Here is a 16,876-nt window from a genome sequence, read left to right as displayed (position 1 = left end):
CGCAGAGGAGGGAGAGCGTGTACCTGAATAAAACTTGGTCTTAAAGGTGCCACTGGACTGTTTTGGACCGGGGGCCCGGGGGGGGGGGCTCTGCAGCTTACCTGGCTGCTTCTTGCTCTGACTGAGGGCTGCTGGGAGCAGAGGGTGGGGCTTGTTGCATGTGCCTGCCCCATGGGCTTTTTACTGCCGGAGCTCTGCTCCTGTGGGCTCCTGCAGGAAATGACCCCTGCTCACCTGTATGAACCCATGTCAATGTAAGGCTCTACTAGGGTTCCCAGGTCTCCCCTGGCCACTGGAGGGTGGGTGTGGGTGGGGAGTGTTGCCAGCTCCAGGTTGGGAAACTCCTGAAGAACTGGGGGTGGTGCCTCAGTATTTCTTCGTGTCTCAGTATTTCCAGCAGAGGTCCGTGACAGTCTATTAGCCACAAGGTATAGATAGGAACTCTCATGCTGGGGCAAGGGATGCCCTGTATTCTTGATGCTTAGGGGGCAACAGTGGGAGGGCTTTTGGAGTTCTGGCCCCACTGGTGGACCTCCTGACGGCACCTGGTATTTTTGGCCACTGTGTGACACAGAGTGTTGGAATGGATGGGCCACTGGCCTGATCCAACATGGCTTCTCTTATGTTCTTATGTTTGGGGCAGTGAAGCTCTGTCTTCTTGGTGCTGGGGGGGGGGCACGGTGGGAGTGCATCTGAGGTTCTGGCCCCACTGCCCCACCTCGTGCCCCACCTTGTGGTGGTACCTGAATTGTGTCCACTGTGTAACACAGAGTATTGGACTGGATGAGCCATTGGCCTTATCCAACATGCCTTCTTTTATCTTGGGGCAGTGATGCTCTGTATTCTTGGTGCTAGTGGGGCCACAGTGGGAGGGGTTCTGGCCCTGATGGCACCTGGGTTTTGGCCACTGTATGACACAGCATGTTGGAAATGGAGGGGCCCATAGGCCTGATCCAACATGGGCTTCTCTTATGTTCTCATGTCTGGGGCAATGATACTCTGTCTTCTTGGTGCTTGGGGGGCCATGGGGGGAGGGCTTCTGGAGTTCTGGCCCCACTGGTGGACCGTCTAATGACACCTGGGTTTTGGGCACTGTGTGACACAGCATGTTGGACTGGAGGGGCCATTGGCCTGATCCATCATGGCTTCTCTTATGTCCTCATGTCTGGGGCAATGATACTCTATCTTCTTGGTGCTTGGGGGGCCACGGTGGGAGGGCTTCTGGAGTTCTGCCCCCCTGGTGGACTGTCTAATGGCACCTGGGTTTTGAGCACTGTGTGACACAGAGTGTTGGACTGGAGGGGCCGTTGGCCTGATCCATCATGGCTTCTCTTATGTCCTCATGTCTGGGGCAATGATACTCTGTCTTCTTGGTGCTTGGGGGGCCACGGTGGGAGGGCTTCTGGAGTTCTGGCCCCCCTGGTGGACTGCCTAATGGCACCTGGGTTTGGGGCACTGTGTGGCACAGAGTGTTGGACTGGAGGGGCCGTTGGCCTGATCCATCATGGCTTCTCTGATGTTCTTATATTCAGTCTATGGCCAGGCCCTCAAAGGTCCTTGTGCACAGTGACATCTCCTTGTCCTCTCCCTTCATCCCAGGAGAAGCTGATCACCGAGAGGAGAATACCGATCCTGCAAAGCCAGTTGGAGGAGTACAAGACGATCCTTGGCCAGCTCCAGGGTCAGAAAGCAAAGCTGCAGAGCGAGGTATCGTGGGCCAAATCCACTCTGAAGGCTCGAGTGACCTACCTCCGGTGTTTGAAGCTGGAAGCTTGAAGTCTGGGGGATTTGGAGCTCAAGTGTTTTTTTTTATGGGCAAGAGGGAAGGGTTTAATTTAGAATCTTTCCTTCAGTGGTGCGTTGTTTGATGCAGTGGTTAAGAGAGGTGGACGCCGATCTGGGAGACCCAGTTTTGATTCTCCACTCCTCCACGTGAAGCCAGCTGGGTGACCTTGGGTCAGTCACAAGTTCTCTCAGAGCTGTTCTCTCAAGAGCAGTTCTCTCAGAGCCCTCTCATCCCCGCCTACCTCTGTTGTGGGGAGGGGAAGGGATAGGAGACTGTAACCCGCTCTCCAAGTAAAGGATGAGGTATAAATCTAACCTTGCCCTCCTCCTCCTCCTCCTCCTCCTCCTCCTCCTCTTCTTCTGATCTCAGAAGCTAAGCGGGGTTGGCCCTGGTTAGTACTTGGATAGGAGACCATCAAGGAAGTCCAGGGTCGCTACGCAGAGGCAGGCAACGGCAAAACTCTTGGCTCAAAAATCCAATGGGGTTGCCATAGATCAGCTTACAGCGAAAGAGGGGTCCCATCTCAGTATGACAATACGCCCCTGAAAAGAAAGATATATTTAAAAGGATTGTGTGTGCTTTGATCTACGGAGTTCACATTGAGGTCTTCAGAGCAATCTAGACAGTCGCTCCCGGAACTTTTCAGAAGTTGTGTGTTCCTGGGACAATGAGGAAATATGGCCACCAGGTGGCAGGCCAACCCTTGGGAAACAAAGATTCACCTTACAGAAAGATGAGTTTTTAATCATGGCCCTAAGATCATGGCCTGACTCTTGACCATCTCTCCCTTTTAACATCCAACCTAATGAAGGTTCCTGGAGAGCTCCAGAGTTTACCGTCAGTGTTGCGCTATTTCGGCGGGTCTTAATGAATGGCTTATTCCTGCCGATTTATTATTTCCCGTTTTTTTTCGGGAAATGAACCTCGTTTCTCAAGTGACATACCGCCACCTGGTGGTATATTTATATTTCCCAAATGTGAGAGAGACAAACACAACCTTTATTGGCATTATGCACTAAGAAGCATACAAAACATAAGGAGTACTCAATACAGTTAACACATACCTCGCTTTTTAGAAGCCGGATACAAAAAAGTTGCCACTCTTTCAACAGTTACGGAAACAGTTACAGAAAAAAAGGACTTATCGGCCTATTCAATCCATTAACAGCCGATCTAAATACTTAACACGGATGTCAGCATAATAATCACAATACAGAAGGACATGCTCAATATCTTCTACTTCCTTTCTACCACAATCACATAACCTCTGTGCATAAGGAACCTTTGAGAATCTCTCTTGCAGTACTACAGAGGGCAACACATTAAAACGTTCTAACATATAAGCTCTGCGAATACATGGATCATTGAGGGAGAAACGTGGCACCGTAAAGGTTTGTTACGGTGGTGAAAGGTGCCATCTAGTTGCAGCCGACTGATGGCAACCCCATATTTTTTTCAAGGCAAGAGACACACGGATGTCATTGGCCATTGCCAGCAACCCGGGACTTCCTTGGTGGCTTCCCATCCAAATACTAACCAGGGATAACCCTGCTGAGCTTCCAAGAACAGGCCAGCCTGGGGCAAAGGTTTATGATAGCCTGTCTTGATTTTTTTTTATTATTATAAATAAAATCTTATTTTTGTTAGGTGTTAATAACTCTGTTGGCCTTCCAGCTGCCACAAGGCTCTGCTTCTTCTTCTTATGCTTCCTCCTCCTCCTCCTCCTCTTCTTCTTCTTCTTGTGGTTAAGTGTGCAGTCTCTAATCTGGGAGAGCCAGGTTTGATTCCCCACTCCTCCACTTGCAGCTGCTGGATGACCTTGGGCAAGCCATAGTTCTGTCAGAGCTGTCCTTGAAAGAGCAGTCCTCGAAAGAACTCTCTCACCCCACCTGCCTCACAGGGTGTCTGTTGTGGGGAGGGGAAGGGAAGGGAAAGGAGTTTGTAAACTGCTCTGAGACTCTGAGTGAAGGATGTGGTATGAATCCAATCCTTTCTATCTCCTCCTCCTTCTCCTTCTCCTCCTCCTCCTCCTCCTTCGCCTTCTCTTCCTCCTCCTCCTCCTCCTTCTCCTTCTCCTCCTCCTCCTCCTTCTCCTCCTCCTCCTCCTTCTCCTTCTCCTCCTTCTTCTCCTCCTCCTCCTCCTCCTCCTCCTTTTTCTACTTCTTCTCCTTCTACTACTACTACTACTATCATCATCGTCATCAGCATCATCTGCTTTAAGTGACTGACACGGCTCCCCACATGGAATTTATATTCCACAACAACTCTTTCCTTTTGGCCAAAGATTTTTCTCTTGCTTTGTAATGAGTCAATGTTAAACACAGATTTTGATCTCTCTCTCTCTTTTCTCCCGCTGCCCTCATCCCAAATAGTACCACTTGTTTAACAGCCCCGAGTTGCCGGTGAAGTAGAGTGATGCACTTTCTGGTCAGTTGCAAACACAAACCTTTGCAGAGTTTCTCAAGTCTAAATTCCCCGAAACCAACAGTCTCAGACTAGAGGAACTTTGCATCAGATTGCCCCGGTAGAGTCCTGCCGGGAAGGTACGGTTGCCCCGGTGAGAAATGTTTCAAGCCGTCGCTTTCCTCTGCATTTGTCAAACAGACAACGGTGCTGGAACAGGCCATCAAGAACACCCAAGAGAGCTACGAGGACGAGATCCAGCTGTACAACGAGCAGATCGAGACGCTGAGGAAGAGCATCGAAGATGCGGAAAGGACCCTGGAGAAATACACCAACGACTGCCGCCAGCTCTCCATCTACCAGCAGTCCCTGGAGACCGAACTCCAGCGCTACAAGCGTATCATTGAAAACGAGGACAGCAGGTAAAGAGGTTTCGCGTGCCGCAAAAGAGTGGAGATGCTCGGCGATTTGGGATGTTGCTGTGTCTTTAATGACAACTTTACGAACCAATAGTTCACGTAGCAATTGAGTCGACGGTTCACAGGCGCCCCCTTATATGTAGCAGTGTTAGGGAGCTGGTAGTTTGGGGACATGACCTTAGAAGGAGGCTCAGAGACTGATCGCCATGATATTTATTCATTTACTTGTTCATTTATTTATTTCAATTATGCCCCACCTTTCTTCCCAGCGTGGAGATGTGCCAGCCCTGTTCTGAATTGCTCTAGAATGCTGCACTTGTTATGTGCTTGAGAGAGAAGGCGCTTTTAAGTACAAAATTTGTCAAACAGACAACGGTGCTGGAACAGGCCATCAAGAACACCCAAGAGAGCTACGAGGACGAGATCCAGCTGTATAACGAGCAGATCGAGACGCTGAGGAAGAGCATCGAAGATGCGGAAAGGACCCTGGAGAAATACACCAACGACTGCCGCCAGCTCTCCATCTACCAGCAGTCCCTGGAGACCGAACTCCAGCGCTACAAGCGTATCATTGAAAACGAGGACAGCAGGTAAAGAGGTTTCGCGTGCCGCAAAAGAGTGGAGATGCTCGGCGATTTGGGATGTTGCTGTGTCTTTAATGACAACTTTACGAACCAATAGTTCACGTAGCAATTGAGTCGACGGTTTACAGACGCCCCCTTATATGTAGCAGTGTTAGGGAGCTGGTAGTTTGGGGACGTGACCTTAGAGGGAGGCTAAGAGACCGATCACCATGACATTTATTCATTTACTTGTTCATTTATTTCTTTCAATTATGCCCCACCTTTTTTCCCAGCGTGGAGATGTGCCAGCCCTGTTCTGAATTGCTCTGGAACGCTGCACTTGTTATGTGCTTGAGAGAGAAGGCACTTTTAAGTACAAAGCTGTGGCATTCCAGTCTGAAAGGGCCAGTTTGGTGTAGTGGTTTGGAGCGTGGACTCTAATCTGGGTGAACCGGGTTTGATTCCCCACTCCTCCACATAATAATAATAATAATCTTTCAATTTATTGATCGCTCAATCCTTGCAGAGCTGCCGGCTCTGAGCGATTTACAGTTACTCATGAATTCACATGGGACTAACAATGATAGGGGTAAGGGAGGACAACATATACCTTTTTAAATCACACAGATTTTCGCAGTCGACGGGGAGTTCGGTCAGCTGTAAGCTCAGACGTGTTCTGGCAGCATTCGGCGTCGCAGCTGCTGATGTGACTTTGGGTCAGTCACAGTTCTCTCGGAGCTGTTCTCTCAGGAGCAGTCCTCGAAAGAGCTCTCTCAGCCCCACCTACCTCACAGGCAGTGTTCCCTCAAAGCTGAGTGAGTGTGAGCCAGCTCACAGTTTTTTAGCCTACGGCTCACACATTTTTGTCTTAGCTCAGGAAGGATGGCTCCAGAGCAAACCAATTTATGCAGTAGACACATCGCGCACCCACGACTTTAAGGACAGTAGCTCACAAAGTAGATTTTTTTTGCTCACAGAGCTCCATAGCTCAGAGGGAGCATTGCTCACATAGTGTCTGTTGTGGGGAGGGGAAGGGAAAGGAGATTGTAAGCTGCTCTGGGACTCCTTCGGGTAGTGAAGGGCAGGGTACAAATCCAATCTCTTCTTCTTCCAACAACGGGAGGAGAGAATTTAAATGGCCCATACTGAATCATATTCGCTTATCCAGAACATAGCCCGATGCAATGGGTTGGCCAAGATGTGCCCTCTCTGCTCACAGCGGACATTCTGCTTGCAAAGAGACCCACTTTCGCCCATCATCTCCTCTCACTGAGTCTCCTGTCCCTACTCCATGAAGTTCCTAAGAGCCTACCAACCCACGGGGTCACAATTTGGGGGAACACCGAAGACTGCAGTGGGAATAGGGAGGCAGGAAAGTTCCCTTTTGTGCTGTGCAGCTTTGCGCATGCTGTGTAGGGGGGAAACGCAGTGAATATCCACAAATATTATTCACTTCTTTGAGAGAGCCAGTGTGGTGTAGTCGTTAAGAGCGACGGACTTAAATCTGGAGTACTGAGTTTGATTCCCCACTCCTCCACATGAAGCCAGCTGGATGACCTTGGGTGGGTCACAGCTCTCTCAGAGCTCTCTGAGCCCCAAAAAAACTAGCTTGCCACCTAGTGGTGCATAATGCTAAAAGAGCTAGAACTTCTGGCTGCAAGACAATCTTAGGATCTCCTGACTATACTACACAATATACCATATGATAATAATGATTATTATTATTTACTGCTTTTATACCCCACCTTTCTCTTCAGTGGGGTCCCAAGGCACCTTACAGAACTATCCTCCCCTCCATTTTATCCTCACAACAGCAAGCAGGCTCAGAGTGCGTGACTGGCCCAAGGTCACCCAGCGGGCTTCCATGGCCAAATAGGGATCTGAACCTAGGTTTCCTGGATTGTCATCCAACACTCTAACCCAGGGGTCCCCAACGTGGTGCCCACGGGTGTTATAGCACCCACCAACAGCTTCCCTGGTGCTCACCAAGAGCTTTTAGAAAGTGGGCGGGGCTAAGTGAGGCTTCTCCCCAGCAGGGCATCCAATCAGCTGGGTGGATTAAAAGGCATCCTGTTAAACAGGGCTTCTGCCTGAAGTGCTGAAGCCTTACTACTTCGAGTTATATATAACCTCAAACCCTGACGTTCTGTGGTTGACTCTGCCTCCACCGGCAGCCATTTTCTGATTGGCTCCGCCTCCCTCAGCCGCCATTTTGTGTTTGTGACCACTGCCCTCTGCCAGAGTTCCAAAGGTGCCCACAGGCTCCAGAAGGTTAGAGACCCCTGCTCTAACCACTAGACCATGCCGGCTCTCCCAAAACATGTAGACCAGTGACCTGTTTTGTTTGACTTTCATTTGTCACGGCTTAAAGTAAAGAAGAAAGATCATTACTAGTCTTGGTTTAAGGTATTATTTTGTTGGAAATATCTCCTCCGATTTCCCCCTCCTCTGTGCTAGGTTGAATTCTGCAATTGTCGGAACTCCGGTAACACTCTTCACGCAGAGTTACAGAACCACGCAGACTCCGACTCTGAGAGGGAGAGGTAACCAACGACCTGTGGGTTTTGGCTCTGGAAGCCTGGCGGGTTTCCAAGGCACCTTTGTTTCTAAACTGGCGTCGTGTTTGACGACCACTGACTTGACCAGGTTGAAGGGGTAGGATTGCAAACCTCCACCTGGAGATCTCTCATTATTACAACTGATCTCCAGATCATTAGTTGTTGTAGATTTTCCGGGTTGTACGGCTGTGGTCCTCGCATTGTAGGACCTGACGTTTCACTAGCAGCTGTGACTGGCATCCTCAGAGGTATAACACAGAAAGATGGAGTACTCTTTGTGTCATGGTGGGAAGAAAAATGGTAGGCAGGTAATTTGAATGTACTCAGGAAGGTGGGGTAGGGCTGAGTCATTATCTTGTCAGAGTTCCCCAGGCTGTGAAACATGCTAATGGAGGAGCTTTCCTGAGGAGGTTCTTTTGCATGTGGATTGGCTGTTGAAATTCTAATCTTATCTGTAGTGCTATTCAATGTTCCCTCTAAGCGGTGAAGTCCTGTGAGCAAAAACTCACTTTGTGAGCGATTGGCATTAGTTGTGAGCGAGCGATTTGGCTGCTGCATAGATTAGTTTGCTCTGGAGCCCTCCTTCCTGAGCTGAGACAAAAATGTGTGAGCCGGAGGCTAAAAAACTGTGAGCTAGCTCACCCTAACTCAGCTTAGAGGGAACACTGGTGCTATTGTAAGATGTAGAGCATCTTGTGTTGACATTGTGTTTATGTTTATGGATTTCACTGGCTTCCCTGTGTAATCTGACATGGTAATTGGATGTGTTGTCGAGCCTTTCACTGTCTTGGAACAAAATACTGTGTCCTGTTTGAGTTCGGCTATGTTCAGCCACTGCTGATTTTTCAGGTTGGCCGAGTCTGCAGCGTCTTTCGTGTTCTTTTATTCTTGTCCGAATGCTACGCTGTGTGGTCCCGATGTAAACCTGTCCACAACTGCATGGTATGCGGTATACTCCTGCAGAAGTGAGGGGGTCTCTTTTGTCTTTTGCCGATCGTAGCCACACAACCCGGAAAATCTACAACAACTAATGAACTCCAGCCATGAAAGCCTTCGACAACATATTGATCTCCAGATCAGTTCCCCTGGAGGAAATGGCTGCTTTGGAGGGTGGGCTCTATGGCATTATACCCTGCTGAGGTCCCTGTCTTCTCCAAACCCCGCCCTCCCCAGGCTCCACCCCCAAAATCACCATATATTTCCCAACACAGAGCGGGCATTGCTGTGAATGGATCAGCTGTCCGCTTGCTTATGGGTACAAGCTTTCTCCTTTGCTTAAGACCAATCAAGTGAAAGGAGGGGTGGAACCCAAATAACACAGGCAGATTTGATTCAAATTCCTGAGAAGGTGCAGGGAGGGAGAAGAATATAGCACGGTCCCTGTCTTCTCCAAACCCCGCCCTCCCCAGGCTCCACCCCCAAAATCACCATATATTTCCCAATACAGAGCGGGCATTGCTGTGAATGGATCAGCCGTCCGCTTGCTTATGGGTACAAGCTTTCTCTTTTGCTTAAGAGCGATCAAGTGAAAGGAAGGAGGAGGGAAACCCAAATAACACAGGCAGATTTTATTCAAATTCCTGAGAAGATGCAGGGAGGGAGAAGAATATAGCACGGTACCAGCCTAGTAAAGGTAAAGGTTTATCTTCCTCAAAAGCCAGTCGAATCCGACTCTAGGGGGCAGTGCTCATCTCCGTTTCCAAGCCGAAGAGCCAGCGCTGTCCGAACACATTTCCGTGGTCATGTGGCCAGCATGACTAGATGCCGAGGCACATGGAACGCTGTAACCTTCCCACCGAAGCGGTACCTATTTATCTACTTGCAATTTCTCGCTTTCGAACCGCTAGGTTGGCAGGAGCTGGGGCCAGAGAGGGGAGCTCGCTCCGTCACGTGGCATGCTGGTCTAGAACTGCTGCACTACCGACCTTGCTGTAATTGGGTCAAGTTCCAGATGTCATTAAAATTCATGGAAACATTAGCTCCGCCTTTCACTCAGGCCTGGGCCTGTAGCCACGGCGGGGCCCCTCGGGGCCCAGCCCCCTGACTTTTTGCCAGGGCCCCCTGACTTACTGTCCGCTCTCCCCTCCTCTGCATGTCTTCCCTCCCCCTAGCACGCTCACTCCATCACGTGGCACTCGGGTCTCGAACTGCTGAACTACCAACCTTGCTGTAATTGGGTCGAGTTCCAGATGTCATTAAAATCCATGGAAACATTAGCTTCGTCTTTCACTTAGGCCTGGGCCTGTAGCCATGGCGGGGCCCCTCGGGGCCCAGCCCCCTGACTTTTTGCCAGGGCCCCCTGACTTACTGTCCGCTCTCCCCTCCTCTGCATGTCTTCCCTCCCCCTAGCACTTGGCAGGCACGGGGTGTGCAGAAGGAGCCTGGGAAGCCGAAGTGAGCACGCCTCCCCTGGGATGCTCTGCCACAGTCAGAGCTACAGCCCGGACCAGCCGCCGGTCCCCATGGGGAGCCTGGAGCACTCCTGCCACAGGAAGGGGAGCCAGTTTGGTGTCGTGGTTAAGAGCACGGACTCTAATCTGGGAGAGCTGAGTTTGATGCCCCGCTCCTCCACATGCAGCTGCCGGTGTGACCTTGGGTCAGTCATAAGTTCTCTCAGAGCTGTTCTCTCAAGGGCAGTTCTCCAGAGAGCTTTCTCAGCCCCACCTGCCTCACAGGGTGTCTGTTGTGGGGAGGGGAAGGGAAAGGGGATTGTCAGCTGCTCTGAGACTCCAAATGAAGGGCGGGGTATGAATCCATAGAATGCCACAGAGTCCACCCTCCGAAACAGTGCTTAGGAGCAGGGACTGCAATCTGGGAGAACCGGGTTTGATTCCCCACTCCTCCACATGCAGCTGCTGGTGGGACCTTGGGTCAGTCACAAGTTCTCTCAGAGCTGTTCTCTCAAGGGCAGTCCTCGAAAGAGCTCTCTCAGCCCCATCCACCTCACAGGGTGTCTGTTGTGGGGAGGGGAAGGGAAAGGGATTGTAAACCGCTCTGAGACTCCTTTGGGTAGTGAAAGGTGAGGTATGTCCAGTCTCTTTTTCTTCTCTTCCCTTCCCCTCTGCCCAGGGCTTCCCTCTGAGGAGACATTCTTGTGGGGCCATGCCTTTAAGAAAGGGCCCCCTCAAAAGCCCCACCATAGCTATAGGCCTGAGCCGAAGACAGTTTTATTTAGGACTGCATTGACTAATTCGCTTTTTATTTATTTGCAGACTTTAATGTGTTGTTTTTAAAAATAATAATAATAATAATTGTTGTTTCATAAGCCTCCTTGTGTCCCGCAAGGTAGAAATGTGGCTAATAAATGTTTTCAATAAATAATCTGGACATGTTTAAATAGAGTCGCCGGCTCTTGGTTAGGAAATACCTGAAGATCTGAGGGGTGGAGTCTGAGGTGGGCGGGGTCTGGGGAGGGGGGGACCTCGGCCAGGCCTAATGGCACAGAGTCCACCCTCCAAAGCAGCCATTTTCTCCGGGGGAACTGATAGTTGTCATCTGGAGCCCATCTGTAATCCCAGGAGCTCTTCGGCCACCAGCTTTATTTGTTATTTCCATCTAACTTGGGTTGGGGGCAGGGATGGAACCAGAATATATCTGCCGAGTGGCTCTCCTGAGCACATTTCCTTCAAATTAGCTCATGGGCAGTGGCACTGTTCAGACCAAGAACAATTTATTCAGGGCAAGCTTCCATGCGATCTGAAGAAATGTGTGTACACAGAAAGCTTTTAAGAACATAAGAACATGAGATAAGCCAATGCTGGATCAGGCCAGTGGCCCATCCAGTCCAACACTCTGTGTCACACAGTGGCCAACAATACCAGGGGCCATCAGGAGGTCCAGCAGTGGGGCCAGGACACTAGAAGCCCTCCCACTGTTGCCCCCCCCCCCAAGCACCAAGATGACAGAGCATCACTTGCCCCAGACCGAGAGTTCCTATCTATACCTTAAGAACATAAGAGAAGCCAATGTTGGATCAGGCCAATGGCCCATCCAGTCCAACACTCTGTGTCACACAGTGGCCAAAAATACCAGGTGTCATCAGGAGGTCCACCAGTGGGGCCGGGATGCCAGAACCCCTCCCACTGTTGACCCCCTCCCCAAGCACCAAGAATACAGAGCATCACTTGCCCCAGACCGAGAGTTCCTATCTATACCTTAAGGACCTAAGAACATAAGAGAAGCCAATGTTGGATCAGGCCAATGGCCCATCCAGTCCAACACTCTGTGTCACACAGTGGCCAGAAATACCAGGTGCCATCAGGAGGTCCACCAGTGGGGCCAGGCAACTAGAAGCCCTCCCACTGTTGCCCCCCCAAAGCACCAAGAAGACAGAGCATCACCTGCCCCAGACTGAGAGTTCCTATCTATACCTTGTGGCTAAGAGCCACCGAAGGACCTCTGCTCCATATGTTTATCCAATTCCCTCTTGAAGCTGTCCATGCTTGTAGCCACCGCCACCTCCTGTGGCAGTGAATTCCACGCTTTAGGTGAAGAAGGACTTCCTTTTATCCGTTCTAACCCGACAGCTCAGCAATTTCATGGAGTGCCCACGAGTCCTTGTATTGTGAGAAAGGGAGAAAAGTACCTCTTTCTCTACCTGCTCTATCCCATGCATAATCTTGTAAACCTCGATCGCATCACCCCTCAGCCGTCGTTTCTCCAAGAGCCCCAAGCGCTTTAACCTTTCTTCATAGTGAAAGTGTTCCAACCCTATTATCATTCGAGTTACCCTTTTCTGCCCTTTCCCCAGTGCTATAATATCCTTTTTGAGGTGTGGTGACCAGAACTGCACACAGTATTCCAAACGACCCTGCTTAGCTTTCGAGATGTGATGAGATCAGGCCAGCCTGGGCCATCCAGGACAGGACAATAGATGAACAGAGGTGGTTGGCCATTGCCTGCCTCTGCATAGCAACCCTGGACTTCCTTGGTGGTCTCCCATCCAAGTACTAACCAGGGCCGACCCTGCTTAGCTTTTGAGATCTGATGAGATTGGACTATCCTGAGCCATCCAGGTCAGGGCAGAAGACTTCTGCTGGTGTTTAAAATCATGCTTAAGCTTTGAGCCATCCAGTTAGATGGTCACCTGGAGCAGCCATTTCTAGAACAAGCAGTTCCCCAACTAAGGTCAATTCATGTTAATAGCATTCGAAGAGACGGCCGGCCATGATCGCTTTCCTTACGGGTCACCGCTGTGTAACGTTGCTTTCTTTCCCCTTCCCTGCAGACATCACCTTGGTCATACAAGACATTACGAGTGCCAAGCCGAGACAGAGAAGCCTTCCGAAGAAGACAACGCGGAGGAAGGAGATCACGCCTAGAGACCTCACCCACGGCGCCTTGTCCGAAAAAACGTATGGCGAAAGTCTGGAAGGCTTTGAAACAGATCAGCTAGATCTCACGTATGAAGGTCTGAGTGTAGGAAGTGAAGAGGGGAAGGAAGGAGGGAGAGAAGGAGGAGCCGAGCATGGAAGGTCTGCGGAAGACGTGCCCGACGGAGCCCAGATAAGTAAAGCTTTCGATAAACTCTGCAATATAGTGAGAGAGAGAATCCGGAGCTACAAGAGACCCGAGTCCAAAATCGACGTCTATACTAAAAAGCGTTACGTCTTGGTCACGGGGGAAGGGAGCTACGAGGACCCCTGTTTCCGCTCTTCATCTGCTCCTTCTGGAGGTGGGATCAGCGTTTCTGAAGAAAGGACGCCAAGCGGAGTCGAACCCATCCCGGAGTTACCGGAACCCCCGGAAAGTGACCGAAGCGAACCGGAAGCCCGTGAAACGCAGGAGGGGTCCAAGAAGGAGGAAGAGACGGGATATAAATACAAACCAGAAGACCGAGAGAAGGAAGGGGAAGCTGTATGGCAGAAAGAACCCGAGGAAAGAGAGGAGGAGCCTACAAAAGAGGCGGGCGTTGTGGAACCGAAGCCAGCCCCCGTGCCGGGCCTACCTAGTCAAACCGAAGCAGGGATATATGTAGACAGAGCTGGTGGCCCTACGTTCAAAGAACTGGGCCCTCCAAGTTCCATGAGTTACGAGAAGGTCGAGGTCGTGGAATCCATTGAGAAGTTCTCGGATGACAAGATCCAGACGTATGAAGAAACCGCCATGATTGTGGAGACCATGATTGAGAAGACCAGCAAGAAGAAGACAGGAGATAAAAGCTGTTGACATGCATCTTTAAGAGAGGTGGTTCTTTCTCACCGTGGTCATTAAAGTTGTGGTTCTCAAGACCTTTCCTACCATAGCAGGGCCAGCTGAAGTCAGTGGACCTGTTTCCAGTGTGAGTGGTTTAAGGATTGTAGAGTAAATGACACACTTGGCTTGGATTTGTTTTCCCATCTTCCGAGGCACTGAGGCAAAGTAGTGGTTGTTTTTTGCTATCTGGGATGATGCTAGCTTGTCAATTAATTAAAGCGTACAAATTAAGGTACACAGTGTGGAAATATTACACTAACAAGAAAATCAACTGTGACCCAAGTGACAAGAAAATGATACCGTGCTGCAAAAATCAGAAAATAGATGCTTTTTTGAAATAATTGATCAATAACGTGTACAATTGTTTTAACAGTATATAGTGCCAAAATACAGCATTTTGCTGCATTTTGGCACTATATAGTGTTAAAAAGATTGTACACGTTATTGATCAATTATTTCAAAAAAAGCATCTATGTTCTGATTTTTGCAGCACGGTATCATTTTTCTTGGCGCTTGGATCACAGTTGGCTTGTCAGTTGATAGTATACTACTTCACAATATAGTTTAACACCTGAGATTTTTAGACCTGGTCCAGGAGTGACCCTCTGCCTCATGGCTGCTGCTGTTGAAGAAAAAGAAGAGTAGGTTTTTAGACCCTGCTTTTTCCTACCTTAAGGAGTCTCAAAGTGGCGTGAAATCTCCTTCCCTTTCTTTCCCCACAACAGGCACTGCAGGGCTCCCTCTAAGCTGAGTGAGTGTGAGCTAGCTCACAGTTTTTTAGCCTCCGGCTCACACATTTTGTGTCTCAGCTCAGGAAGTAGGGTTCCAGAGCAAACTCATTTATGCAGTAGCCAAATTGCTCGCTCACAACGTTCATGCCAGGAGCTCACAAAGTAGAATGTTTGCTCACGAGACTCCACAGCTTAGAGGGAGTATTGCCTGAGAGGTAGGTGGGGCTGAGAGAGCTCTTTCCAGAACTGTCCCAGAGAGAACAGCTCAGAGAGAACTGTGACGGGCCCAAGGTCACCCAGCAGGTGTAATGTGGAGGAGTGGGGGAATCGAACCCGGTTCTCCAGATCAGACTCCACCCCTCTTAACCGCGACACCACCACAATCTCCGTGTACTAAGTTCAGACCCGCATCACGATGCTACCAACGGTATTGAAAAGTGCTCTCAGGTTGCAGCCGACTTATAGAATCATAGAATCGTAGAATGTTAGAGTTGGAAGGGACCTTGCAGGTCATCTAGTCCAACCTCCTGCACTCTGCAGGAGCACAGCCGAAAGACATCCCTACAACATACCCGAAAGATGGTTGTACAGCCTCCGCTTGGAAACGTCCAGCGAAGGAGCATCCACCACCTCCCGAGGCAGACTGTTCCACTGCTCAACCACTCTGACAGTTAGGAAGTTTCTCCTGATATTTAGCCAGTAACGACTCCCTTGTCATTTCCACCCATTAGACCTAGTCTTGCAATCCGGAGCAAGAGAGAATAGATCTGCTCCATCTTCTACATGACAGCCCTGCACATACTTGAAGACTGCAACCATGTCCCCTCTAAGCCTTCTCTTTCCCAGGCTAAACAGACCCAACTCTTTCAGCCTTTCCTCCTAAGACTTGGATTCCAATCCTCCCGCCATCCCGGTTGCCCTCTCACAGTGACCCCTCAAGGGGTTTCCAAGGCAAGAGACCTTCAGAGGTGGTTTGCAGTTTCCTGCCTCTGTGGAGCAACCCTAGGCTTCCTTGGTGGCCTCCCATCCAAGTCCCAATCTGTTTATCTTTCAAGATCTGACGAAATCGGGCTGGCTTTGGACATTCGGGTCAGGGCGCGGGAAGTCCTTTCGAGTCATCGCCAATTCGGGGTGACTCTGTTGGGTTTCCAAGGCAAGAGAAGTTCAGAGGGGGTTTGCCATTGCTTGACTCTGCGTGGCAGCCCTCGACTTCCTTGGTGGTTTCCAAGGCTAACCGGGGAGATAATAATAATAATACTTTCCATTTCCAATCTATTTATCCTTCAAGATCTGACGAAATCAGGCTGGCTTTGGACGTTCGGGTCAGGGCGTGGGAAGTCCTGTTGAGTCACCACCAATTCAAGGTGACTCTGTCGGGTTTTCAAGGCAAGAGAAGTTCAGGGGGGATTTGCCGTTGCCTGCCCTCTGCGTATCAGCCCTCGACTTCCTTGGCGGTTTGCAAGGCTACTAACTAACCGGGGAGATCAGCTAGTCTGAGCCGCCCAGGCCAGGATGTTAACAACACGAACCCCGATTTGTCCGGCGACTTCCCAAGCCAGCACCGAGAGAAGGCGACGGCAGCTGCCCTGCAGGATGCAAAACGTAAACTGGGCCTGAGATGAGAATGTGAGATTAATGTTTAGAAATGGGGATTAACAAATCCAGCGGCTTCAGACCTACAAAGTGAACTTAAGGTTCCAACCACGTGGCCCAAACCCGTTAAGGGAGATCCAGGTGGGTCGCTCACGGCTGCTCACACCAGCGCGGGGCTTGAACTAACACAGTTCAGATGTTAAGACAGTGGGATATACCCACTGTGCCACAGCTCCCCTAGTCTGAGCTGTCCAGGCCAGGACGTTAACAACACAAACCCCAGTTTGTCCAGCGACTTCCCAAGCCAGCACCGAGAGAAGGCGACAGCAGCTGCCCTGCAGGATGCAAAACATAAACCGGGCCTGAGATGAGAATTTGAGATTAATGTTTAGGACTGGGGATTAACGAACCCAGTGGCTTCAGGCCTACGAAGCGAACTTAAGGTTCCAACCACTTGGCCCAAACCCATTAAGGGAGATCCAGGTGGGTCGCTCACGTGGCTGCGTGCCATGAAGAGGAGGAGAAGAAGAAGAGATTGGATTCATACCCGCCCTTCACTACCCGAAGGAGTCTCAGAGCGGCTTACAAACTCCTTTCCCTTCCCCTCCCCACAACAGACACCCTGTGA

At 50.2% G+C, this 16,876-nt stretch overlaps 1 protein-coding gene across 1 annotated transcript in view; it reads left to right on the top strand.

Moving 5' to 3' along the window:
* The window catches only part of BFSP1 (beaded filament structural protein 1), a gene marked incomplete at its 5' end in the record, with an annotated part of 15,865 nt that extends 1,968 nt beyond the window's left edge, over window positions 1-13,897 (top strand). The window contains 4 exons of the mRNA XM_015419023.1: window positions 1,600-1,707; window positions 4,391-4,611; window positions 7,629-7,714; window positions 12,957-13,897. Coding sequence (XP_015274509.1) covers window positions 1,600-1,707; window positions 4,391-4,611; window positions 7,629-7,714; window positions 12,957-13,897 — 1,356 coding nt within the window. The remainder of the gene's footprint in view (window positions 1-1,599; window positions 1,708-4,390; window positions 4,612-7,628; window positions 7,715-12,956) is intronic.
* Window positions 13,898-16,876: the final 2,979 nt, after the last annotated feature.

Source organism: Gekko japonicus, unplaced genomic scaffold (assembly GCF_001447785.1).
Source record: "Gekko japonicus isolate JY-2015 unplaced genomic scaffold, Gekko_japonicus_V1.1 scaffold3951, whole genome shotgun sequence".
NCBI lineage: Eukaryota > Metazoa > Chordata > Lepidosauria > Squamata > Gekkonidae > Gekko > Gekko japonicus.
The sequence above is the reverse complement of the archived record's forward strand: the minus strand, read 5'-3'. Positions and strand labels throughout refer to the sequence as shown.